Source organism: Melanostigma gelatinosum (assembly GCF_949748355.1).
Source record: "Melanostigma gelatinosum genome assembly, chromosome: 11".
Taxonomy (NCBI): Eukaryota; Metazoa; Chordata; class Actinopteri; order Perciformes; family Zoarcidae; genus Melanostigma; species Melanostigma gelatinosum.
Window position 1 is genome coordinate 1,546,734 of NC_136644.1, and position 24,773 is coordinate 1,571,506.

The 24,773-nt window shown below is 46.7% G+C and overlaps 3 protein-coding genes across 4 annotated transcripts; 2 read left to right on the forward strand and 1 right to left on the reverse strand.

The window, feature by feature from the left end:
* Positions 1-668: 668 nt before the first annotated feature.
* On the forward strand, positions 669-3,454 carry cUnh22orf23 (chromosome Un C22orf23 homolog; the record flags this gene model as incomplete). Its single annotated transcript, XM_079278572.1, has 10 exons — positions 669-733; positions 944-1,040; positions 1,229-1,291; positions 1,441-1,572; positions 1,673-1,810; positions 2,036-2,136; positions 2,430-2,504; positions 2,851-2,938; positions 3,127-3,282; positions 3,369-3,454. Exons 2-10 carry the CDS (start codon positions 944-946, stop codon positions 3,452-3,454), a joined length of 936 nt encoding a protein of 311 aa, XP_079134698.1. The 5' UTR covers positions 669-733.
* Positions 3,434-16,809, reverse strand: micall1a (MICAL-like 1a). 2 transcript variants are annotated; one of them, XM_079278215.1, is made up of 16 exons: positions 15,938-16,809; positions 13,444-13,492; positions 12,183-12,324; positions 11,823-11,923; positions 10,539-10,687; positions 9,855-10,432; positions 9,705-9,765; positions 9,073-9,497; positions 7,932-8,263; positions 7,724-7,858; positions 7,503-7,629; positions 7,136-7,226; positions 6,348-6,421; positions 6,041-6,155; positions 5,920-5,966; positions 3,434-5,780 (listed from the first exon to the last, which is right to left on the reverse strand). In XM_079278215.1, exons 1-16 carry the CDS (start codon positions 16,078-16,080, stop codon positions 5,644-5,646), a joined length of 2,706 nt encoding a protein of 901 aa, XP_079134341.1. In that variant the 5' UTR covers positions 16,081-16,809; the 3' UTR covers positions 3,434-5,643. The 2 variants fall into 2 exon arrangements, with proteins under 2 accessions (XP_079134341.1, XP_079134340.1); XM_079278214.1 differs by having other exon boundaries at positions 7,932-8,305.
* A 68-nt stretch (positions 16,810-16,877) lies between these two features.
* Positions 16,878-23,584, forward strand: LOC306785011 (ADP-ribosylation factor-binding protein GGA1-like). Its single transcript, XM_079279234.1, has 17 exons — positions 16,878-17,005; positions 17,390-17,474; positions 17,746-17,821; positions 17,961-18,059; positions 18,239-18,362; positions 18,859-18,959; positions 19,118-19,198; positions 19,650-19,787; positions 19,907-19,988; positions 20,116-20,226; positions 20,343-20,471; positions 20,611-20,654; positions 20,850-21,031; positions 21,146-21,417; positions 21,533-21,702; positions 21,793-21,903; positions 22,011-23,584. Exons 1-17 carry the CDS (start codon positions 16,960-16,962, stop codon positions 22,119-22,121), a joined length of 1,962 nt encoding a protein of 653 aa, XP_079135360.1. The 5' UTR covers positions 16,878-16,959; the 3' UTR covers positions 22,122-23,584.
* The last annotated feature ends 1,189 nt before the right edge of the window (positions 23,585-24,773 follow it).

Sequence of the window (24,773 nt, forward strand, 5' to 3'; positions counted from 1 at the left end):
TTAACAAGGTTACAAAGTCTGTTTCAGAAAAAAAGGCAGATGAAATCAAAAACAACATCAACAGCAGAATCAGATGCAAACAACAATCTGATCTGTGAGTCTGTCACGCGGAAGACGTTTCTCCAGAAACCTTCGTGTGTTTGAGTTGAGTGGATGTGATAAAGTTCCTCAGGTATGTGGTCCTCAGGTGGGGCAATACATTTTGCTTACGTGGTGAATTTTGAGGTTTAATCCCCGCTGAAAAGATCAAATACATGAAGAGAATATGTCTACGTGCGCGTGGCATGGAGCAAGGTGCCAAGGCTGGATTTGAACCCTCACTTTTGAGAGGACACCATGTGTCCAGACCATAAACTGTTCATCTCACCAACCTGGCTCATCAGTGCTCAGTCAGAGGACTACCGCTGCAGCGACGAGAACCGGAAGTAGTTTATCTGGTTGATATTGTAAACGAAGAACAAAACCATCGTCGCGTGCATATGAAATCACCATTTCAAAGATCACGCATTACAAGTTTTGCCGATGTTTTCTTTTTTACAGTGCACGTGGGTGTACGTCACTCCACGTGGTGGCGCTATACAAAGGGTCCCCGGAAGTGCTCGTTGCTATAGCAACAGAAGTGTTTACTCAGGACGTGCGACAAGAGAAGAAGAGTGTGAGCGCGTTATCTCTCGTCCTTGTTCACTTAAGTTGAGTCCTTTCTTTTCCTTCGGACCATTTGCACACAATTTAGGTAATTTAGGTAATTTAAGCTACATTGTGCTATTTCAATTTAATTTACCTATTTTTTGAATCTTTGATGTATCGACAGTGTTATAAACAATATGCTCAGACCAACACGTTGGTTCCATCAATGTCAAATGCTGCTGAGTCAGAGCTTGTTGAAAAACAGCGATGCAGCTCCAGAGGTTGCTGATGTGTGTTTGTGTCTTTGTGTTTGCAGATGGAGGCTTCCTCACAGAGCAGAGGTGGTGATGGAGGACTATGGAACAACCCCAGAGCCCCCCAGTACAGCAAGGGAACACTGGATATGCTGACATGTGAGATGATGCACTTGTTGCTATTTCAGTGTGGCTGGTTCGGTGTGAATAGGAAACAAACATACAATATGAGAGTTGATGCGTTGTGCGTGTGTATTTCCAGGTACATACAAGTGTGTGTGTGTGTGTGTGTTTTCTGTGCAGGCTTGTGCTTTAAACATTTGATAAATCTCTCTCCTCGAGCTCAGTGAGGATGCAGGAAGCAAGACTCACCAACCTCCAGAGAAAACAGATCAACGGACGTGTGAAGAGTAAGTTAGAGAGCGTTGGGTGAGAGGTTGAGTGATGCAATGTGCTGGTAGACTGTGTGAAAGTACTGTATTTTCTGAATCTTTTAGCATCGCAAAACTCTGTAGTGCCACATGAAACACTTATTTAATGTGTTTTACTTTCTCCTCAGACGGAGCAGCTTTACCACTGACCTCTGACCCCACATCCTCAGCTTCCCCCGCTAATCCTCAGAGACGCACGGCTGAAGCCTGTCGCTCCGGGAGCAGCTACGTCAGAGAGCAGTTCCACCCCGGACCCTGGAGTGCGTTCTTCAAGCTGACACTGTTACTGATGTCGACATTCATGTCTTTTGACAGGCCGGTATCTTCTTGTGACTCATTTCTTGTGTTTCACTTTTCTAGGAGACTTGGAGAAAGAGAAGATGAGGCTTCAGAATATAATGGCGACGGGAGAAGAAGAGCCCACAGCTGCATCTCACCCAAATGTTCCTTCATGTCCGAACCCAGAGGGGGCGGAGCCTCTAGACCGGTATCAGGAAGGTGAGGCTGAGTACACACACACACACACACACACACACGCACAGGTGATGTACTAGAGTTACACGCTAGAAGAGAAGCACACCGCATTTTAATTCAGTTATTGCAGTCATATTGATAATCTGTTTCTGTTAATATCAGCCGACATTAAACTCTGCTCCGTGCTGCTTGACTAAATACATCCAGTGCCTCTTGAATAAGTCTCATATGAACTTGTTTCTTTTGTAGTACTGGATGAGATAGAGGAGAGAAGACAGTTTCTGGCAGATATGTCTTCTCTGGGTGCGGAGAAGCAGTACACTAACATCATCAACACTGAGATATCACAGGTAAACAAACTCCTATTGAGTCTGCATTATGGCCAAATATCGTTCGGTAACACGGACGTTTTAACTTCACTGATGTATTGTCGTTTAGTGTGATGTTGTTTTGAACAATATAAGATCTATAGATCTATAGATCTATAGATCCTGACTCAGATTAGTACGGAGGTAAATAGATCATCAGTACCAGGCTGTATTCCAGCATTTAGATTCAGATATCAGACCAAAACAATTCGATTCATTCTCTTTGAAAGTGCAATTTCACTTAAACTGATGCTGTGTCACGACTCCAATAACAGCTGACTGGAGAACTGAAGCTGTTGGACGAGGCCCGCCGTCCCAAGAACGATGCGATCACGTCTGAGAGGAAAAAGGTATGACGGCTTGGTTGGGAGAGAAGAACCCTGTCCAAAGCTGAGCAAAGGCCAGGTCAAAGGTCAAAGGCCCACCTGTCTGCTGTGGACCCTGGTGTCCGCTCACCAGCCGACACTTTCTCTGTCAAATTAAAGTCAGCAAATCTATTGAAAAGATGATCTCATCTTTAGACGATAGTATGGCCAAGAAAGTCAAAGTATAATACGTCGAAAAAGTCATTAAAAAGTTGGATATAATATCTATAAAGTTCGTATAGTTAGAGTTCAAAGTAAAGTTTGAACTGTAGTGAATAACAGCGATGCAGCTCCAGAGGTTGCTGATGTGTTTGTGTCTTTGTGTTTGCAGATGGAGGCTTCCTCACAGAGCAGAGGTGGTGATGGAGGACTATGGAACAACCCCAGAGCCCCCCAGTACAGCAAGGGAACACTGACATGTGAGATGATGCACTTGTTGCTATTTTAATGTGATAAAGTGTTTCCATGTTACTGCAAAACTCAGCATGACATACTGCTAGAAATCCAGATATCATATTGTGATTCAAATATGACAATGAGGTGCTCTTGTATTTTCTGAATCATTTAGCATAAAACACTTATTTACTGTGTTTTACTTTCTCCTCAGACGGAGCAGCTTCACCACTGACCTCTGACCCCACATCCTCAGCTAATCCTAAAACCACTAAATCTGTCCAGGATCGTCTGCCTCAGAGACGCACGGCTGAAGCCTGTCGCTCCGGGAGCAGCTACGTCAGAGAGCAGTTCCACGCCGGCCCCTCGAGTGTGTTCTTCAAAGCGACATCGTTACTCACGTGTTCCGACAACTAGTTCTCCTTTCAACTCATTTCTTGTGTTTCACGTTCGTAGGAGACTTGGAGAAGGAGAAGAGGAGGCTTCAGAGTATAATGTCAACGGCAGAAGAATCTGAGAGTCAGGTTGTGGGCGGGGTTTAGTGTGATGTAATGAGAGCAGTAGTGATGGAGAGACTGAAGAGGTCACAGCTGACTGGCTGCATCTGTATAAGCAGTTTCATAAAACAATATAAAGTCAAAACTGATGTCAGGCTGTGAAGGCATTTGATTTATTAGACACATGAACAGCTTGCATTGTATTATTTTAATCCTCCGCCTTCCAGTGTCAGTTTGTTTGCTGCTTCAGGACGACACACAGCTGGACATGGAGACAGACACAGAGACAGAGACGACCATTTTAAATGGACAAAGACCGTAAACATACTGACATTTACATAAGACACTTATCACATATGTAATTAAATAAATGGCACTCGTACAAACAATATTAACACATTTTTTCCGACACTTTTAAGGCAAAACATGGAAACATACAGAAAGGCTTCGTAAAATATAAATTAGTGATTTGCATATTCAGGTTAAAACCGTGATAAGCTGGTGCTTCGCTACAGTTGTTAAAATGTTGTTTATCTGCCGTTTCTAATGTTCATTATTGTGACCGTTCTTATTAATAAACCGTCGGACATCTGCTCTGCTTCATCTTTTCTAAATCAATCTGATTTTGAGTCTCCCACTTTGTTCATCCACGTCTTTCATGATATGCATTTACCAAAAAAAGACGCCGTCGCAAAACTATCACAGCAGAACGTTAACAAGGAAACCAAAGAGGATCACAACAGAGCAGCTGGAGGAGCTCAGGTCTTCATTGTCCATCGAGCATTTTTAGGGCAGAATTGGCTCGATTGAAAGCAGAGCTCATCTTAAATCGTTTCTAAACTTTGACTCGTACCACAGACTCAAACCCGCTCACATATCCAGCTGCTAGACTTCAGAAGCAGAAGACACAGTTATGACACGGGAACAGATTAAACACGGATTACAAACTCGTATCAGGGATCCACTCGCATCCAACCGACCTCATTCAAAGCACCTTTGCTGAACCTGGACACCGGCCTACAGGACACACGCGCTCTGCACCGTACAGCAGTTCACCCGAATGAAAGGCCAGAGAGCTCACGAGCACGTCCGTCCTCAAGCAGCGCCACGCGCTGAATCGACTCTAACGACACTAAAGGCAGCTGAGAGGTCACTGAAGAGACTTTCTGGAGAAGCATCACGTGAGATGTGAGCAGGGAGTGGATGACAGTTAAAGATGACCTCATCTCATCTTGGGGCTCGTGTCCACAGAGCGGCCGCAGGGCGCTGGGGAGCGGTTCAATGAAAACGTTATCGTCTATTTGTTTTACATCGTTTTGCCCCATGAGCATCAAACTGAGCATGTCTACTTTATACTTCGTATTGATGAGCGTGTCTCCATGTGACACGAGGCGTACGGTAATAAAAGCACAACACTTTGCCAATCTGCTCCTAAACTGGCTTTTGGGTCTTTGTTGTGATCGTGAGTCTGAAATATAAAGCTCAGGACAGACGGACAACAAGCTTCCGTCCATTCACTACAGTAACGTCATGAGGGCTTTTCTACTTGAAGCTCTCGGAGCGGTCGCACAGAAAAAAGAGACGTCTTTCCTGTCGGTGCTTCCTCCTCGTTCAGAACAATTGAGAAAAGAAAAAAGACGCTGCCGCTCAGAGAAAGGCACGATGTGGACACCGTGTTACAACCGTCTGGTCTCCTCTCGGGGGCTGTGGTTCTTGCTATGGGGTCTTCTCCTCTCGGGGGCTGTGGTTCTTGCTATGGGGTCTTCTCCTTGCGGGGGCTGTGGCTCTTGCTATGGGGTCTTCTCCTTGCGGGGGCTGTGGTTCTTGCTATGGGGTCTTCTCCTTGCGGGGGCTGTGGCTCTTGCTATGGGGTCTTCTCCTTGCGGGGGCTGTGGTTCTTGCTATGGGGTCTTCTCCTTGCAGGGGATGTGGTTCTTGCTATGGGGTCTTCTCCTCTCGGGGGCTGTGGCTCTTGCTATGGGGTCTTCTCCTTGCGGGGGCTGTGGCTCTTGCTATGGGGTCTTCTCCTTGCGGGGGCTGTGGCTCTTGCTATGGGGTCTTCTCCTCTCGGGGGCTGTGGCTCTTGCTATGGGGTCTTCTCCTTGCGGGGGCTGTGGCTCTTGCTATGGGGTCTTCTCCTTGCGGGGGCTGTGGTTCTTGCTATGGGGTCTTCTCCTTGCGGGGGCTGTGGCTCTTGCTATGGCGTCTTCTCCTTGCGGGGGCTGTGGTTCTTGCTATGGGGTCTTCTCCTTGCGGGGGCTGTGGTTCTTGCCTGGTTCTCCTTTATGGCTCAGACGCTTGAGCACCTTGATGGGTTTGAACTTTTTCCCTTTTTTCTTCTGCTGGTCGACGTCCGGATCCTTATGGAAGTCTGACGAGGATGAAAATAAGACAGACAATTACGAAGATTCACAGTTTCCAAAAATCAGAAGAATGAAGAAGGAAACATTTAGTTCTTATGTTAAATGAATGAATCTTTAACTACAAAAGGAGCTCACTCTAAATCCTACCTTTCTTCTTCAGCATGGCTTCCATAACTTTATCCTCCTCTTCTTCCCTGTGACAGAAGGACGTTAGATTAACATCACTGATGAAGACCCGTGGAGTCCCTGCAGAGGAACAGTTCATTACCTCTGCCTGTCCTGGTCCATGTTGTTAACTATTTGGTTGCGCTGTTCAATGATGGTAACCAGCTCAGCCATCAGCTCGTGATCCCGACTCTTGTCCTCCTCTGTCCAGTCTTTCTCTGGGAAGGAACCACAGCGACAGGTTTAGTTCAACACACGTACAAATGTCATTGTTTTCTTCTTAACCTGTAGATCCACACACATTTACTTAATATGATGGGTGGCAGTAATTTGCTTTGTAACATGAGTCAAGCATCACACACAGGGCAGACATTGGACCGGACTGCAGGTCATGATGGGGCAAAACACACCTGGTTTGTTGAGGAGACACCTCAGCTCATACTCCACGTCAGCTTGTCTCTCTTCCAGGTTCTGCTGCTTCGCTCTGCAGGGAGCAACATGTACACAGTGCTTCACACACTCGTAACCTTCAATCTAACACGGGACTTACACACTCGTTATTGTAACGTCGACGATGAGGGATACGAGTACACCCTGAAACACCCCGAAAGCCTCCTCTGACCAACTAGTACCCAGCTCAGAGAGACGTGAAGCAGCACATTAAAGGAACAGGGTGTGACGTTTAGTGGCATCTAGTGGAGAGATCGCAACCAACTAGATAACGGGAAGTAATCTTCACTTCACCTGGAGGAGTAGAGGAGAAGCTGCAGCGTGATAACAAATCACACAAAGAGTGCAGATACAAAGCACCAGTTTAGTCGGAGCGCATCAATACTCCGGTTGTATGTTATTTAGCACCGGGGCCCGTTCAATACGGGGGTTTGGAATCCATCCCCAACTTCAGTTCACACAAAATGTTCAGCTTCACCGCTCTGGGCTGCATAGAAACATGGCGGTGCCAGACGGCGGACTCCACGGAAGAGGACCCGCTCCCAACTACACATGGCGGGACACGGCGGGACACAACGGGACACGCCGGGACACGCCGGGACACGACGGGACACGCCGGGACACAACGGGACACGGCGGGACACGCCGGGACACAACGGGACACACCGGGACACACCGTGCTTTTAAGTAAAGTAAAAACTAACGGGCATTGAAGGCTTATGATTCCTCGCTGCCGTCTCATACGTACGTGTAGACGAGCTCGGCTTCTCGGCGCACTAGAAGATGTTTCTCATGGATGAGAGTGAACCAGTCCACCAACATGTGCTCCTCATCCTCATCTGGAAACAGAGGAGCAGAGATAGACGAGTCATGTTCCTATCGTCATGTAGAGTTCTTCCAAGTCAAATCTAGGGATATGGCCTTCCCCCTCTTTATGTCTCGGTGATCTTTTGTTTTTTTACAATCCTTTATAATAATTCTGTGAGCAATTTAAGCTCCACCGTCAATATAGTGAACCTAACTTCATGCACTGCATCCTTTGCAACATGTAACTGGCCTTCAACTGATTGAACTTGTTCTGAAGAACCTCCAGTAGAAATAGTGCGGCGTGGTACCGTTGGGGTTGTCTCTCAGCTTCTTCTCCAGCTCCACTCCCCTCTGCTCCATCTCATCCAGCTGCTTCTCCAGCTGCCCCATCTCCCCATGGATGTCCTCCACTGGGATGTACTGGTCTGACTGCACCTGGACGGATCATTGGAGAACTCCTTCATGCATTTTCTATTTATTTCTCCTCTCATGCCAAAGCATACAGTATATGTCGTCTTTAGTTTTCTACCTTGCGTTTGATAAGAGGGAAGCCGTGGCCGGGGGCCGGGGGTCTGGCAGGACGGGGGCCTTTTGGTGGTTTGGTTTTAGATTTAGCAGCAGCGGGAGAAGCTTTCCTGTTGAACGGGTTCTCTTTACAGATCCGCTACAATGAGAAGAGATAACGCTGGAGTATAATGCAGAAAGTGTATTGCTGTGTTTGGAGGTGGATCTATTACCTTATTGTGTGATTGGGGGGCTCCTGAGGCCAATGGACTGGGGGTCGTCGGGGGTCCTGGTGCAGGGTCTGCGGCCCCTTTGGTCCCAAAGCTGCGACTGGGCTGCGGGGTAGCTGGAGCTGAGCTGGCGTTGGTCGGCATGGGAGAAGGGTCGGGGCTCAGGGAAGGCAGACGCTCGGTCGAGGAAGGAGACGGCGGCGAGTCGCACGGTGAACAGATGGACGGCTCCGACACACTTTTGGTGAAGGCGTGTTCCTGGTCGCTGCTGGCGCCGCCGCCGCCACCCAAACGGGGATGGGAGGAGCCAGAGGACAGACTCTCTGTGCTGAGAGCTGGAGAGGGAGAGCAAGAGGAGGGCTGAGAGCGAGACAGAACTGAAGACGAAGGACGGTTCAGTGAAAACCAGAGAACAGAAATCAAACGGGAATGGAAGTTGAGACAGATAGAGATACAGAGGGAATGGAGAAAAGAACAAGAAACAATGAACATCTGTATAAAAGTGCCACGTTACGATTTAAATGTGTGTTTGAATACACATTGAATAAGCTGTTCAAGAATCAGATGACCAGGATTTAGAGCTCCTCACATTTCTAAACTGAACATGAAGTTAAAAGGTGTGTTCTGTCTCGTAGTTACTGAATGTAAGTTTAGGTTAAAAGCTCTCTGTGACATTAAGAGTCTGTTTTAACTCGAGGAAGGAAAGTGAGGAAGACAAAGTGGCACCGACGGGAAACTACGGTGAGGATGAAGATCTGATGGAGAAAATATAATGATACAAAACAAGAGTTTGGTCATGAAGCGAGAGCACGAGGAACTCTGAAGCTCGGGGAAAGTCCAGCACAAGAGATGAACAATAAACCGTCATAAAGCTGAAGAGCTCTGAAAACTACGTCAACAAAAGAAATATCTCGTTGGCTCAAACTGAATCAAACGCATCACGATGGACTGCATTCAATGCAGCAGGACAACAATCCTGAACTACATATTAAATAAAACGTTATTCATGTTCATCTTAACTTTTGATTTGATCAATAAACTGAAAAACGAAGAGAACGTATCGTGTTGTCTTTGCATTCTCTCCTCTACAAAATGACAAACGGCTCGGTGGGTAACGCACAAAGGGGGCACAGGTCAGACTGACCGTGGTGACCTGCAGGTGGCCGTGGCGGTGCCAGGCGTTTCTTGCTCTTGGCGCTGCCGGGGCTCGCAGAGCGGGACGAGCTCCCTCCACTCGGGGGAGTGTCTGCACCTGTCGCGTCAGCCGCCTGAGTGATGCTGTACCACGGGTGACCAGCCACCACTGTGGGTGGAACTGCACTTCCTCCGCTGCCCTCTTCTTCCGCTGCCTCGTCATTTTCATCTTGGTCGTCATCCTCGTCGTCCTCGAATGGGTTGGCGGGTGTGCTGGGTCTGGAGCCCTCCCCTTTGAGAGAGGACAGAGAGCCGATATTGGGAGGGGTTGCCAGTCCTGCAGGGGGAGGGGGAGGGGCTTTCTTCTTCCTGGGCTCTGGTTGGACCAGGGCGAGCCAAGGTGGGTCTTTGGGTTTATGGGTGCCACTGGACAGGCTGGACAGTGAGGTACACAGATAGGGATGGAGGGGTCACAGACGGGAAGACAACACAATAAGGCCAAATGGAGGCATGGAGGGTCAAGCAAGTACATTGTGCAACAAGGTGGAACTCAAAACTGAGACGGACAATGAAGATGTAATTTAAGTCAATGAAATGGTGGCAATGGAGGGACAAACAGGCATTTAAGGAAAGTGCAGCTACCTTCCAGGAGACCGTGATCTTTCTCGAGGTTTGGGAGGAATCGGAGGCTTCTGGCATTCACCTGTGATTTCAAGAAAAACGTGAGGATGAATATCAGCAGATCCTTTACTCTTTATCTATAATAACTCATATTCTGCAGTGAGCACGCACCGGCTGTCAGGCGGTCTCCCGTACGGGGTAAGCGAACCCGAGGGGCAGGGCGAGGAGGAGGGGCGGGTTCAGAGACCCGGCGAGGAGCCGGTACTGGCCGACTGGCACCTTCATTTTGACTGATCGGCGTAGACGGGAGGTCCCCATTGATCGTTGACTTGGCTGGTGTTTTAGTATCTTCCTCCACCTCTTCATCGCTCTCATCAAAAGGGTTGGGAGGAGAAGAAGAACGAGGTCTCCCCTCTGTCTCTCCACTGCCATCCATCACATTCGCTTTCTCCAAAGAATCTGCTCCATTTGTTGTAACAGCAGAGTCATCAGCAGGCAAGTCCGCTTCCTCCGTCTGGCTCACTGGAGCAGCGGTCTGTTCCCGGTCACCGTCAGAGAGCGAGGTGTGAGGGATTGCGCTGCGACCGATCCTGGCCGACTGACCTACCACTGCTCTCTTACTAAAATCAGGCCGGCCGTTCTGATTGGCTAAAGCATGCCTGGCATGGTGATGCGTACAGACCAAGGCCCCGGAGTTGCTTCCTAATTTGTAGGATCCAGGAAGCAAAGTGCTGTGACACTCTGTGCACCTGAGACAACGATGACACAGGAAGACAGTAAGATCAACATTAAAGAGTGTTGAGATATAAAGTCACTGGTACACAGGTAGACAGTAGGCGTAGCTGCACTGCTCACCTGAAGCAGTTGCGATGATAGAGTTTGCCGTCCACCAGAAATCTCTGCACCAGGTGAACATGTTTCTGGCAGGCGGCGCAGGTGCTGCTGAGCGTGCCGCGCCCGACTGCTGCAACCGCTTCTTCGCCCGTCTGCGCGGGCGGGCTCGGCTAATGCAAGCGACCGGCACGTTGTTCACAGGGAGAGGGGAGACGTCGGGGGGGAGGGGGGAAGATGGAGCGTAATGGTGGACGGGGGAGATCAAACACGGAGTCAGGATTTGAGGATGTGGATCGTTCATTTGGTTTCGCTAGATCTGCTCGACTACGTGACTTCTACTCATTGACTCATGTGGTTCAACTGCATACTTCATTTTCATTTTAAAACATAATTTGATTAATAGAAAACGTGTGTGTCTTTTATAAGTTTTTATTAGTAAGAAAATCCAAACGGCTTGGGTTCGTGGTTCTGAGTCACATTGTGAGGACATGATTGATGTTTAGGACAGATTTACTGTTTTTAGTCTTTATTTATTTGTGTTAAACAAAAAGGGGTTAGCAGCAGCTCATTGCAAAACGTGGCACACAGTGTTAGGACAGTGCTACTGGTAGTATTTAAAGAAAAAAGACTTAACCGACTGTCTTAACCGACCTAACTGTTCTGTTTTTACTTCCTAAACCACCCCCATCCTACTGCCTAGGCTCAGGACCACAGAGTGGAGGGGGGATCAGATGGGATGAGGAAGAAGAGCAGGAAGAGGAGGGAGTGGAATGGATTTCCATCTGAAGAGGGGGGGGGGGGGGGGGGGTTGCCAGAACACGGACATATGGCGATGGAGGAAAGAAGTTGAAGGCATGCGAAAGAAAAGAGAGACAGGATACAGAGGCTGTCTTTGTAGACTTACTCTACCTCTGCTGCTTAGCTTTTCCCCTGCTGTGCAACACAAAGCCCGCACAAGGAAGAAGTACTTATGAAGTACTTGTACTGCAATGGCAGAATGGGATTTGTATTGTACAGATCCTGACTTAATATCCCCAAATAGCCCATGCAGAATTACACTTCGATCATCCAAAGAGAGAAACAGGGATGCGGTTTAAGTGAGGTTATCCGGGCCTTCAAAGGACACCATAAACAATATTAATCAAATAATAGAGCTTGTTGACATGTAGCTCCAGTATCATGCAGACATAACGTAGTTCAGTGATGCAGGTATTAAGAGGTATTGTGTGTGGCCTAGAGTAAAAGGAATATCAATACATGCAAAGCGTAGTCCCCATGTCTCCTGGTGCCACGTCTTCTTCTTACCTCAGACTCAACCACTTTGTCTTCCAAAGGGGTCGGTGGCCTTTTCTGGGTCGGCTCATTATGACCAACAGAACTCAGCCTTTTCACGCACGGGGGGTTTGCTGCAGAAAAGGAAGTCATCGGTGAATGACATAAATGAATTGTATAAAGGTTGTTAGACCCAAGAGTTGTACAAGTTGCTTCATCTCAAGATGTGCAGAGGGTGGACAGTTTGTATAGCTCTGAAATTAGGACGGGAAAAGTCATCAAATGAATATTATCTGTGTCAAAATCGTAAGAACCACATTAACCTCAAAACATGAGATGTCTTCAATGTGCACAGCGCTTGAAGAGAAATCCAAACAGATTCCCTGAACCCACCTTGAGACTTGTTGTTGAAGAAGTTGTAGTACTGGGAGACGTATGTGATGATGCTGAGCCGGTCAGGCACTTTCATGGACACCATGTCTTCTGGGTCCAGCAGGGCCGGGATGCCCAGCTGTGTCTCTGCCACTTCAAAGGCCTACGATGAAGCGAAGACAGAGGAGGGAGGACGATCAGGAAGATGCAGGAAGCACAGCTCAACAAACCTCGATTACTTAGTAACTGGGACAGTATTTATGGAGAGACACTTTGCTGTCGGGTTTCAAAGTTCCATTGACCTTCATTCTACTGGGGTGGCAGGAGCAATCTTAAGAGGTCGATATCTAAAAACCTCCGCAAACAAAACCAAAACTATTTGCATTGCTTGATACCAGTATGGGTGAGTGAGAACGTTGTTGTTCAGGAAGTCGAGTTACTGCATGCCATGAAAATGTTGCACAACGTTGAGGACAGAACAATGCGTTTGTTGCATGTGTGTCAAAAAAGAAACCCACCAACCGGCACATACGGGATGACCTGAATAATCTCACTGCCGCCAAAACACCAGCCACTTTCTGATGATGTAACGTGTTCTTTGAGGATAACCATCGGCCTAATGAAAAACTCCACTGAGGAAATGAGATTTGGGGGGGGGGGGGGGGGGGGAGTTACATAACTACAGGGATACAATCGTTGGCCGTCACACAACACTGAAGTAATCCAGTGAACAAATGCTTCACACAGGTAAAGAGGAACGAAACCAAATTGGATGCAAAGTACGCAAACAGCAGCAAAAAGCTGCCGAAGCTCAGCTCGGACTGGAAGTGAGGAAACCCCCTCAATGTTCTGCTGACAGACGATGTGGGAAAACTCAACGAGGGAAATGTTCATTGGGTTCTAACCACCAGATGTATAAGCGGCAAATTCAGCACTTTTGCACCTAAAACCCTCTTTACGTCGTCTCTACGAAGGCTCGTGTTAGGATGTTTTATGACACTGAATGCTCTGGCTTCCTCCTCTTTTCTCTGGTCAGGCTCCATCCGGATTGAGTAGCGCTGCTCTTCACACAGACAGTCAAACACTCTGAAGTCACACCCAACGTGACTGCATGCAGTCGTCACTAAGGATTAGGAATCTGATGGCTGAATGAAGCAGGCGCAGTATTGATGATTTCACCCCCTTCAGGAGCAAATGGTCTCACTAACTGGAAACATCATGCAACACAAGATCACGGGCGTGTTGATATTTCAAAAACATACAGCGGGTAAAGTTGACTCACCAGTCGGTTGTTCTCGTACACATTGTCTTTAGACAGCGAGCCAAAGTCACTGAAATGACAAGAAAGATTATGTGTGCCGGTAGTCAGTGTCCAGTTATGTAAACGCAACAACTGCACATCGCGGTGTCTCCTTTACGTCAGCACTATAGTACAGCAGGAGACCAGACAGCAGTAAACAGCCACGCTGATATAGGATGGTGCTGTATTGAGTTTGTTGACCTGGGATGGCTCTGGGATGAAAGTGCCGTCGTGTGCATAAGTAAGTGTGTATTAGTAGGACAACAGTGTGGCAGGGCGGAGAAAACACCGTGGCCACGGTGAGAGCTTGTGGAGACCATGTGAAACTCTCAAGAAGGAAAAACCCTGTGAATGAGCGCCGTGTTGGAGCCACACAAAGTGACCTCTGTTCTCTCTAATCTAGTTTCCATGGTCCCAAACACACCGAGCAGCAGCTCTAACATCAAGACCATGTCCTCACAAGTCCTCTACATCAGAGCTTCAGCTACTTTAAAAACGTCTTCACACATTCTTTGACACTCGCAGGACAGACGGTGCCAGCCGACACCGACGTGAACGAAGTGCAGTTTGTGATCTGAATTTCAAACCTAATCCACTGTGACTCAAGAGTCTCGCTCCACGGCTTATTTTGGGAAAGACGACTGCAGAGGAGCTGTGTGTGTGTGTCAGGCATTTACAATACACATGATGATCAAAACCCGGGTGAACCAGTATTTCTGCTAAATCTGGTTCAGTCAGACGGGAACGCTTGTGCTGGAGCATACGGGATTGGGGTTCGGTGATGTCAAGGATGGACAATCAAAAATGAGGCTTATACATGATGTAATAATCAGTAGTTCTAGAAGATACATAGAAGAACATAGAACATCTAAAAAGTAAAACGAAGTGGATGGCGTGAGTGTTTGCACTGCTGCATCGTGCATGAATGAATAGATTTAATTTAAATGCTGACCTCCCTGTTACACGCACTGTGGTTATATAGGACACGGGTGATTACTCGCAGCCATGTCTACTCCCTCTCCAGTGGGTGGAGTGACAATGGAATTGAGATGAGGCCATTTGCTGCACTGAGTATTCTCCCTCGTCTGCATCGGTGTGTTGTAGTTTGATGGGAATACATTGGCTGCAGGGTCACCATACAATGGCCGGGCCCAGTATTAAGAGCTAAATGCAGTTTGACAGGCGGAGGTCTCAGCTGCAGATTAGCCTGACGAACTGTCGGTCTGGATCACAGCGAGCTCCGTTGGGCTGAACGGGGAGACGTGCTGGGTCACAAATGGAAGAGGCAGAGCTTGAAAGCTGGGTGTTTAGGATTTGTCCGCTCTCTTACTTTCAGCTTTACTGCAGATAGACTAGATCCAACTTCACTGACTGGTCCACTGAACGTTTGCTCTAATACCATCCCAACACAGTCCAATGCGTTCACAAAAGCCTGGACCACCTGAGAGGTTGGCAGCATGAGCAAGATACTTATTGTCTAAAATCATTCCATCACACCACATGTTCCCCCACAAGGACAAAGAGGGAGATGACATGTCATTTACTGGCTGCTTTTACACAATCTTCTGACGACAGGATGGGCTGTTGACTTCTTTCAGAAGGAGTTAAACCACCAACGCAACCCTGTCAATAGAGAGCACTTCCCACTGAGCCACAATATGCGACACAGGACTCGTGCTTCTCCACAGAGACGCATGTCCAACGTCTTATGAAGGAGTTTCTGTTTAGATTCACTGTCACACTGCAAATAACGGAAACATTTCAAATCAAATTATTTGCCCGCCTTGATGCAGAAGATATGAAATACAAGTAACAAACACATGATGGCCTCTTAAGTGCTGAAAGGCTGATCCTCACCAAATAACATACGTCAGCCTTAGTGCCTTTGAGCAATCAGTGGGACATTGTCTGCTTTTGGTCTGGATTTCCTCATCCCGATAACCCTTTTTAGTCACACTGATGTGCGGTTGTGTTTGTGGCTCCTGTGATGTGTGTGTAGGTGTAGAATGCAGAGAGGAGGGGGATGTTGCTACAGACAGGGCATGGCCTGTCAGCTTCAGTTAATCACAGCACACTGGCCTTTCAGTGTGCAATGTTCCTAACACATGTACTTTGAGTGTTTTTGACAACACAAACATCATTAAAACATACAATGGTGATAAAAATGTAACAGAATTTGTTTTGCATATGTAAAGCAGAAGTTATCTAACCACTAATACTATCATATGCAGTTGATGTGACCTTGTTTATCAGGAGCCTTTCATAATCCAAGTCCTTAAAGCCCCTTTCTCTGATTTATCTAGAGCAGTCTAACGTTACTGAGCTTGTTCTGCATTTGTATCCTAAATGGATTGACATACCAAATACTACAGCACTGAACAACTGTTTCTAAAACAGTATGAAGCCAAAACAACGTCCCCACGTTTCACTGGAGCCAGCGGCTATGTGCTGTTACGTTAATATAGTCGATACTTACATCAGTTCTGGTCTGTAACGATGGATTATGGCACAAAACGCCAAACCGTCCCGAAAGGACGTGGACATGTCCTTTACTTCCACGTCGTTGTAGTGTTCACACTGTATGCGACACCACTCCTGGAGAGCCTTCAGAGACCCCATCACAGTATCACAGGAATCCAAGTCACCGGGATTCAAATTAAAAGCGTCTCGTTTCTTGGGTTTCTTTGTCCTGTTGGTCACTAACGAGTCATCAGCAGCTTCTCAGCGAAGGCGCGACAGACAACACCCGATGCTGCGGTACTAACGCTGTACATTGACAGCAAGTGAGTCACGTTAAGAAAACTAGCATGGCTAGCTAGATGTATATCTAACTTTATCAAGTACAACGTGCATTATGACCCGAGTTTATATCCCGTACTGAGTTATTCCGACAGCGATGACAACATCTAACGTGGAACCGTTCTTTGACCAGAACCACTCACGACTAAAAACACTGATATCCAGAGTTGATAACGGTAGCTTGCCAACAAAGTTCTTGACGTAGCGGACTCGGCTAACTAGCTAGCCGTGGTCCGTTAGCGCCTCTGCTCGTCATGTCTAACTGTACAGTGTGCAGGTCTGCTTCTCTTTAGTGGGCGCTGGCTGGCTCTGAGGGTCGTCTCTGACCCGGTTTGGGGCGATGATGCGGATTCAGTCGAAGCAGAGGTGACGGTGTCCTCCTTGAGGTGGACTACAATAAGGTTTTTGTTTGTTGCTGCAGTGACTGCAAAAACTCTGGATAAAAAAAGAAAGTCGCGCGCTGATGGCGACGCCCTCTTTGCGTCAACAAAATGAAAACACACTGTAAAAATACATTCCGGACAATTAATGTTGATTAAAGCAGCCAAGCGCCGCCATCCGACGTCGGATCCTCGCCTACACGTTGTTGTTCCGCCTTGCGGCCACGCGGGGAGCTCCAGGGCCGTCTTTCCATCTGCTCCCTACGCGAGATGTTACAAAGTCTCGCGATAGTGGCCACTTGTTTAGAATTCCCGAAAGATGGCGGCGGCGCCTCCGGATGAGGCGACCCTCCAGTCTCGCATCAGTAAGTCGTTATACTCTACAATCAGATGAACTTATGGACGGACAGCGATAGCCAGTCCGCTTTAAGGGACTCGGAGACATGTTGTCAGTCTAAATGTGTTACTGTCGGCCATAGCACTTTCTGGAGGGAAGATATTTATTTGAGAATCTAGAGAGCGAATGTCATCAAATTAAAAAGTGCAGTTGTCGTTAAGGAACAAACTCAGTAAGATATTGTAACTGTTAACACATCTACTGTGAGGCGATCGTATTCTGAGCTCATATTATGTTTACTGTTGACATGTCGAGGTTAGTGATGCCACACGAACATGACACAACGCAGCAGTGTTAGTTGTGAAACATAGCAGATACAGAATTTATAAAAATGCATTTTCATTTTGCACAGACAAGGCCACCAACCCGTTGAACAAGGAGACCGACTGGGATCATGTCAAGGGCTTTTGTGATCAGCTCAACGATGACCCAGAAGGGTGAGATGATGATAAACACATTGCACCATTTCAGAGTACATATTTGTTAAGCACCGTGTTCAAAATGCAGAATCAAATCGGCACTGTGCCAGTGGTGGTTCATCTACGAACAACTTGGTGTAATCCAGTTTCACAGCTCTGTAGAAAACGTCATACAGGCTGCATCATATTTCATCACAACATGAAACATGTTGTGTTTGTACGAAGTGTTTGTTATGGCATGTTTTAAATTGCTGTGTTGCATTAACGGTTGCATGTTGTTCTCTATCAGTCCCCAGCTTGCAACCAGACTTCTGGCCCACAAAATCCAGTCTCCTCAGGAGTGGGAGGCTATGCAAGCGCTTATGGTAAGCTAACCAGTGTAAGGTCTGCAGAGCGCCACATTGGAAGCCACTTCTCATTGTTTTATTCCAGTGAAGGTTCTTGTTGTTTTTGTGGAGGCTTTGTCTGTACAAATGTAAAAACAAACAATTACACAATTCCCAGGTTCTGGAGACGTGCATGAAGAAGTGTGGAAAGCGATTTCACAGTGAGGTGGGAAAGTTTCGCTTTCTCAATGAGCTCATCAAAGTGGTGTCACCGAAGGTAACGATCCCAGTCTTTCATGCCGACATACCCGTTTGGCTGCAAATGTAATTATTTTGTGAACCAGTGGAAGCAGTTTAGGAAAACCTTACGGGAATCCGATTATCTATCCAGTTGTTGTTCAAGCATAAACACATTTTACATTAACAATTAAAACATGAATTTGCTCTTTTCTGCAGTATTTGGGTGCCCGGGCTCCAGAGCCAGTGAAGAAGAAGGTGTTAGAAATCATGTACAGCTGGACAGTGAGGATGCCCGATGAGACCAAGATAGCAGACGCCTATCAGATGCTGAAGAAACAGGGTGAGCGCTTCAGGACAAGAGGAGAACACGACGAGTGGTTCGCACTGTTCAATCCCCACACGGGGCCTTTCTGTGTGAAGTTTGCATGTTGCACGTTTCCTCCCACCACCAGAACATTGCTGGGTTTATGAATGTGTTTTTTGGTTCCTGATATTTTCCTTTTATGAACAAACGGTGTTTTGTACAAGGCAGTGTCGCTTCTCCTTTTTTTGGTGATGAGCCACATACATGAGACTAATGTCCTGAGTCATGCTTAGTTGACTGTAGTGTGATCTACAAGTTGTGTAAGAACCATATCTGTAGTGTGTCGGTTTGTGATGCATTTTGACAGAATGCATCCGACTCTTTATCTAAAAGAAGTGTCGAGAACAATGTCACAGCCCCAGTATCGCACATGTGTCCCGGAGAGGACTCTGAGCCGGCAGTGACCCGGATGACCCGGACGTGGCCGAGCTGTTTACGTGTGAGGTTAATAGGTGTCCTGGCTCTCTTCCAGGCATTGTCAAGCTGAATCCTGAGCTTCCTGATGACAAGCCCCTCCCACCTCCTCCACCCAGAGACAAAAATGTCCTCTTTGAGGATGAGGAGAAATCCAAGGTATGAGTGACGACCAGGCGCCCATCAATTTGAACAGGGTGTCAAAAGAATTTCTAAAATAAATGTTCTGAAGTTTAACTCCTGGGAAAATCCTCAAGGAACCAACAGTTTACAAAGTTCTCTTCCGCTCCCGCTCCCGTCCCATCCTGTTGTTGTAGATGCTGTCTCGCTTATTGAACAGCAGCCACCAAGAAGACCTGAGAGCAGCAAACAAGCTCATTAAGGAAATGGTCCAGGAGGTGAGTCACTGGTGTTGTTTATGTGCTGTACAGTATCTGGTCTGACATGTTTTTCCACCGTTTGCACAAAAGAAACACCACATTGTGTCGCATGATAACATTAATGCACCCGGATATTCATTTCAAGGCCGTTTCAACAATTTTTTGGGGATTATCGTAGTGTTTAGTGCTTTATGAGTTATGACAGCAATCTACTTAAACATTGACAGCAGATGTGAAAAGCTGAATATCCAATTAATAATCCAGGTTTTGATCGAGATATGATGAAACACAAGTAAGAATTTATGAAAGTGAAACTTGTTTCTCTGACACATTTGGTTGAATATTATGAAAATAGTTCATACAACACTTTGGTATATTCTTAAACTGTAATATAGCTTTTTATTACCATGATGTTATTTTGACTCGTGACTCATTGTGAGATCCTATCGCCCCCTTATTTTTTCCCCAGGACCAAAAGCGTGTCGAGAAGGTATCGAAGCGATTGAACGCCATCCAGGAGGTGAAGGAGAGTGTCAGCCTGCTGAGCCAGTTGCTGGAGGGCTACAGCAAGGAGAGCTGCTCCCAGAGCAACCAGGAGCTCGTTAAGGTTAGCACGGCACGGCTCGGCTCGGCTCGGCACGTCAGCTGCAGCTACACTCGTCATTCTGCTTGTGCCGCCCGCTACAGGTGTGGTTTCAGTGTTTTCTACCACGTGTCCGTTCGCAGGATCTTTACCAGCGCTGTGAGAAGATGAGGCCGACACTATTCCGGTTAGCGAGTGATACAGAGGATAGTGACGATGCGTTGGGTAAGGTCGCTGACCTCATGCCTTTGACAGTGTGTCGTATTAGAAAAGGCAGAATCAGCAGTTCAGGCCCATTTTCAAAGCGTGAAACCGGGTCGGTGTTGCTAATGAGCCTTTTCTCTGCTTCTAGCCGATATCCTGCAGGCCAATGACAACCTGACTCAGGTCATCAACCTGTACAGGCAGCTGGTAAAAGGAGAGGATGTGTCAAAGGACGGCTTAACCTCGCCCTCACAACCAGGTAGGTGCCTGCGTGTGATTTGGCTTCTGTCCGTGTTTGCTAAGCTCGATCAACAAATTCTCCAAACGCGTCCGTAGACTATAAGATCACAGATGTGCTTCCTCTGCCCAAAACAGGCAGCAGTAGCTCAGCACTCGTAGACTTGATGGGACTTCACGCGTCAGCCAACACAGGGCCCTCCAGCCTCCAGAGCCTGACTCAGAGCATGGGCATCAGCCTCTTGGATGATGAGCTCATGTCACTCGGTAAGCACAAAATGAACTCCTCTGGCTCGTAAACGCAAAGGTAGATTACTACGCTTAACTTTGTAACGAGCCAAAAACTGTCGCGTGATATTGTATTTGGGTTTGTTTGAGTTCACCTTTGTTGTCTCTTATTTCCTAGGACTGAATGTAACGGAAACCCTCGACTCTCAGAACAATTTCCAGGTGCAGTTTGAAAGATAATACCGTCCTGCTCACAGTGAAGCCATTATATGTCAAATTCAAAGAAAATGTCTGACTAAAAATAACTCAACAAAAACGTACGGCGTTAGATACTTCTACTGGTTTCATTTTCAATCATCTCCATCTTCTCATGAACTCTTTGAAAGGCAACTTCAAACCCTCCGTTTGTTCTCTCAGTCCTCTGATGGCACAGAATCATCTGTCCCTGCTGCAGTGTTGCAACCAGCTGTGGTCCAAACACCACCAGCTGCACCGGCAGGGGGGGGCACTGCTGCTCCTAAACCCATGGAAGAGCTGGAGATGTTGGGGAAGACCTTGTTACAGCAGTCCTTACCCCCACAGAGCCAGCAGGTCAAATGGTAAATAAACTGGAGTAGATGGAATGAACAACCTTTTTAAAGTTGTTCATTGTATGTCTGTGTCTGATGCACCAAGCCTTCACAGCCCTGAGTAACCTGTTCCTCAACATCTAGGGATAAGCTCCAACCTCGATCCAGAGTCTCCTTACGAGATCTGCAGAGCCAGTGCAGCGCCAGCTCTAGACCGGCTCCTAATGGCACCACCATCCTCTCCGCTGGTCCCGCCCCTCCTCCGGGGCCCACATTGGCTGTCCATTCAGAGCAGCCGGACGCTCTCCTCCTCTCCAATCTCAGCCTGTCTGAGAGAGGCTCATCAGCTGCTACTGACCCCTATGACAACATCGCTCTGTCTGACGTGACGGTGCCTCTGGAAGCAATCAAACCTAGTAAGCATGAGCAGTAAGCCCGGGCCCAACAGGGCCGCTGGGTCTGGTCATATGTGCAGTTTTCTCTCTTATTTCTCTGCATCATGTTCTGTCTTTGTCTGCACGTATATTTCAGGCAGTTTATTACCCGTGACCGTATTCGACAAACACAGCCTCCGTGTTTTGTTCACCTTTGCCCGTGACTGTCCTCCGTCACGGCCTGACGTGCTGGTGGTGATCATCTCCATGCTGTCCTCGGCCCCCATTCCTGTCGGCAACATCCGCTTTCAGGCAGCTGTACCAAAGGTCGGTTTAGGGCAATCTGGTGGAAACGACGTCTTCTCGACTGAAGTATTATTCGTGCGTATCGTGATTTTTGTGTGGATGTGCCTATAGGTGATGAAAGTAAAGCTGCAGCCTCCCTCCAGCACCGAGCTCCCAGCCTTCAATCCCATCCTGCCTCCAGCCGCCATCACACAGATCCTGCTGTTGGCTAACCCCCACAAGGTGCCCCCCCCCCCCCCATTGCATTTTGGTGATAAGCACTGAACGTAAACTGAGACGTTTTTTCTTTGTTTCCAAGAAAACTGATGTTTTTTTCTCTTGTGTTTCAGGAAAAAGTGCGTTTGCGGTACAAGCTGACATTTAACCTGGGCGACAAATGTCACGATGAATCTGGCGATGTGGACCAGTTCCCGCCTCCAAACACCTGGGGGAACCTGTAGGGAGAAGAACCGGCCTCCTGTCATCTGATCTGCTGCTTCCTTTAGATTTAGGTCGAAGTTGTCGCTCTTCACTGGCTCGAGATGAGACTGCCTCTTTACACGTCGGTGGTTTCAGACTGTGGTTACAAACTGACACGAGACCAGTTGTGGGAACCAGCTTCTACCTTGTGCCTTCCTTCGCGCCTTCCTGTCCTTTTTCAATCATCTCCGCGTTCCTGTGTTTCGTACTGTAGAATTTTCTTTGTTCTTCCAACAATCATGCCGATGCAAAACATTGATTCAATGCAGTGACTTTTGGGAATTACAAATGTCTCATTATTTCTCAACTGCAAAGCAAGTGTTTAATGCATTCCTTACTTTGGACAGCATGAGCAAAGATGTCCCACATTCAGAGTGTCGTCACAGTTTGTATGTCCGGTGGTCAGAGTAGGGTTGAAAGAAATCATTATTTTCTTTCAGTGCATCAATAATACCTTTCAGTTAAACGTAAAGTGGGTTACATGCTTAAAGTGATGTTTACAGTCTGACCAACAGCCAAAACACTCGATGTATTCAACCCATCATCTGGAATCGTTTGTATTTTTACCTGATAAATAACTTGATTATCAGAATTTGAATTAATTTCCTATCAAATGATGAATGAATTGTCAGCACTTCATCAGTGTTGAAGGAAGAGCAGCTTCAGTGGGCGTGATGGTCGGGTGCTAGCTCGCTAAACTTTTAGCAAACCGCTCGAGTTGCATCTGGAAAAGATGAAACATAATTGAATGATCACTTTGAAATTGTTGAAGTGCTTTTCCCTTCTATTCAGTGGAGACAGTATCTCCTGGTAGCATACATGAGGAAGTGGTACAGTTAAGTATTGCTTTGGTTTTAATATTTATGTCGTCTACGCTACAGCAGCACAGATGTTTAATAAGTTGTCAAAATGTCTTCTGTGAAGGACTACGAAGGAAGGGTACGAAACATCTGCCCGTTAAAATCCTGAAGTTTAGCTTTTCGTTCCTGCACTTTTCTTTTTGAACGATTGGAACACTTTTTATGTTGTTTCACTCAGAATTTTAGTTTTGTTATTTTACACAATAATCAAAATATGATGCACTTATTTTGTTTTATTTTGCACATGAACCCATTCCACGTCACAATGCATTGTCTTTCCTCATTTGCTGCCTTTCTGCTGTTGATCGACCCAAAGAGGGACGCGTGAAGTCCTGAGTTGACGTTGCTACACGGTTTGATTCTACCACACGTGCCTGAGATGAAACGGTTGATTTTCATTTGCTCTTGTACATACATGTATCCAGATGACGAGTTTGATCTTTGTTTCTGTTTTCATCCGTCCGTGATGCATCAGACGATGTTACAGAACCGTCCTTATAACCACGGCCATTGAGTTGATTGGAGCACTAAATGTCATAAAGATTGAAATAAAACGAGGTTGGAGGCAGACTGGTTCCACCTGAGGAGAACTATTGTGAAACTCAATGTGTGTAACTACAACAGAGCTGAAGGTCCGGTTCATGATACGAGGGATCGGTTTCAGAAGTACCAGCTGAGTGACATTGATTCGGTTCAGTGTTGCGTTTCTTATGGTGGATCATCTCTCAGTGCCATTAATCAGTGATTGCTGTTTCACAACACTGAAGGAGACATTTCATTTACTTACAGCTCCACCGCTGACCTGTCCAGGACTTAAAGGAGAGAGCAATAACGAGACAAACCGCAGCCTCAGTCAGCACCTTTCAGTCCTCCGTTGCTCCAGCAGATTGCAAATTATGAACATTGCACGACTTATTGTGAACTATGCATTGAGGGGACTGGAACAGGTTTATCTTGTTCACACATGCACACATTTGCCTTTAGTCATTGCCTATAAGTTTATTGCATTTTCCTCTTTAGGATGAACAGCGGCCCATTATTTGACTGCAGTAGCACAAATGAGTCGATCAATTCTAATTGTTGCAGTCTGTGGAGACGATGGCTCTTCCTTTTGAACAGAGTTCTTGGTCTGAAGGTATTAACTCAGCAAGTCACCTGTGATTTGTCATCCCCGTCTGCACTGATCGATTAGTGACACAACCAGCCATCGCACCGTTCCCACGACCTAAAAGAATTGCCTGACGTGAGGCGGGCACGTGTCTCGTAGTCATTTCATGCCTCGGTGTATTCATTGAGGTGCATTTAGGGGTACGCTACAAAGTAACGAGTTATTGCAGAGCTCCTTTACAAAACCTATTCGATACAAATCCCCGTCCTCCTTTACTGAGATACTTAATAACCTCGATGCTTCAGTTTGCAGTAAACTGCAACAAGTCATGAAGAAGCACTGTGCATGCGAACCTGTTGTCCTTTCAAGTGTATCATCAGACTGGACCTACAAGAATAAATACAACTTAAGGAACTAGACACATCACATAAAACACAACGTGAGTCCATCAACTCAATTGGATCCAAATGTTTAAGATTGTTACACAACTAAAGTCTAACAAAACTAATTGGAACAAGGCCTCTACTTACAGTATATGTGTATTTGTCTTTTCCATTTGTGCTCCTAATGTAAATAACAGCTTCATGCCATGATGTATATTTACATACATGTACATACTGCTGGATACAAATTGAGGAAATAGTCATTTGTATGGCAAATCTACC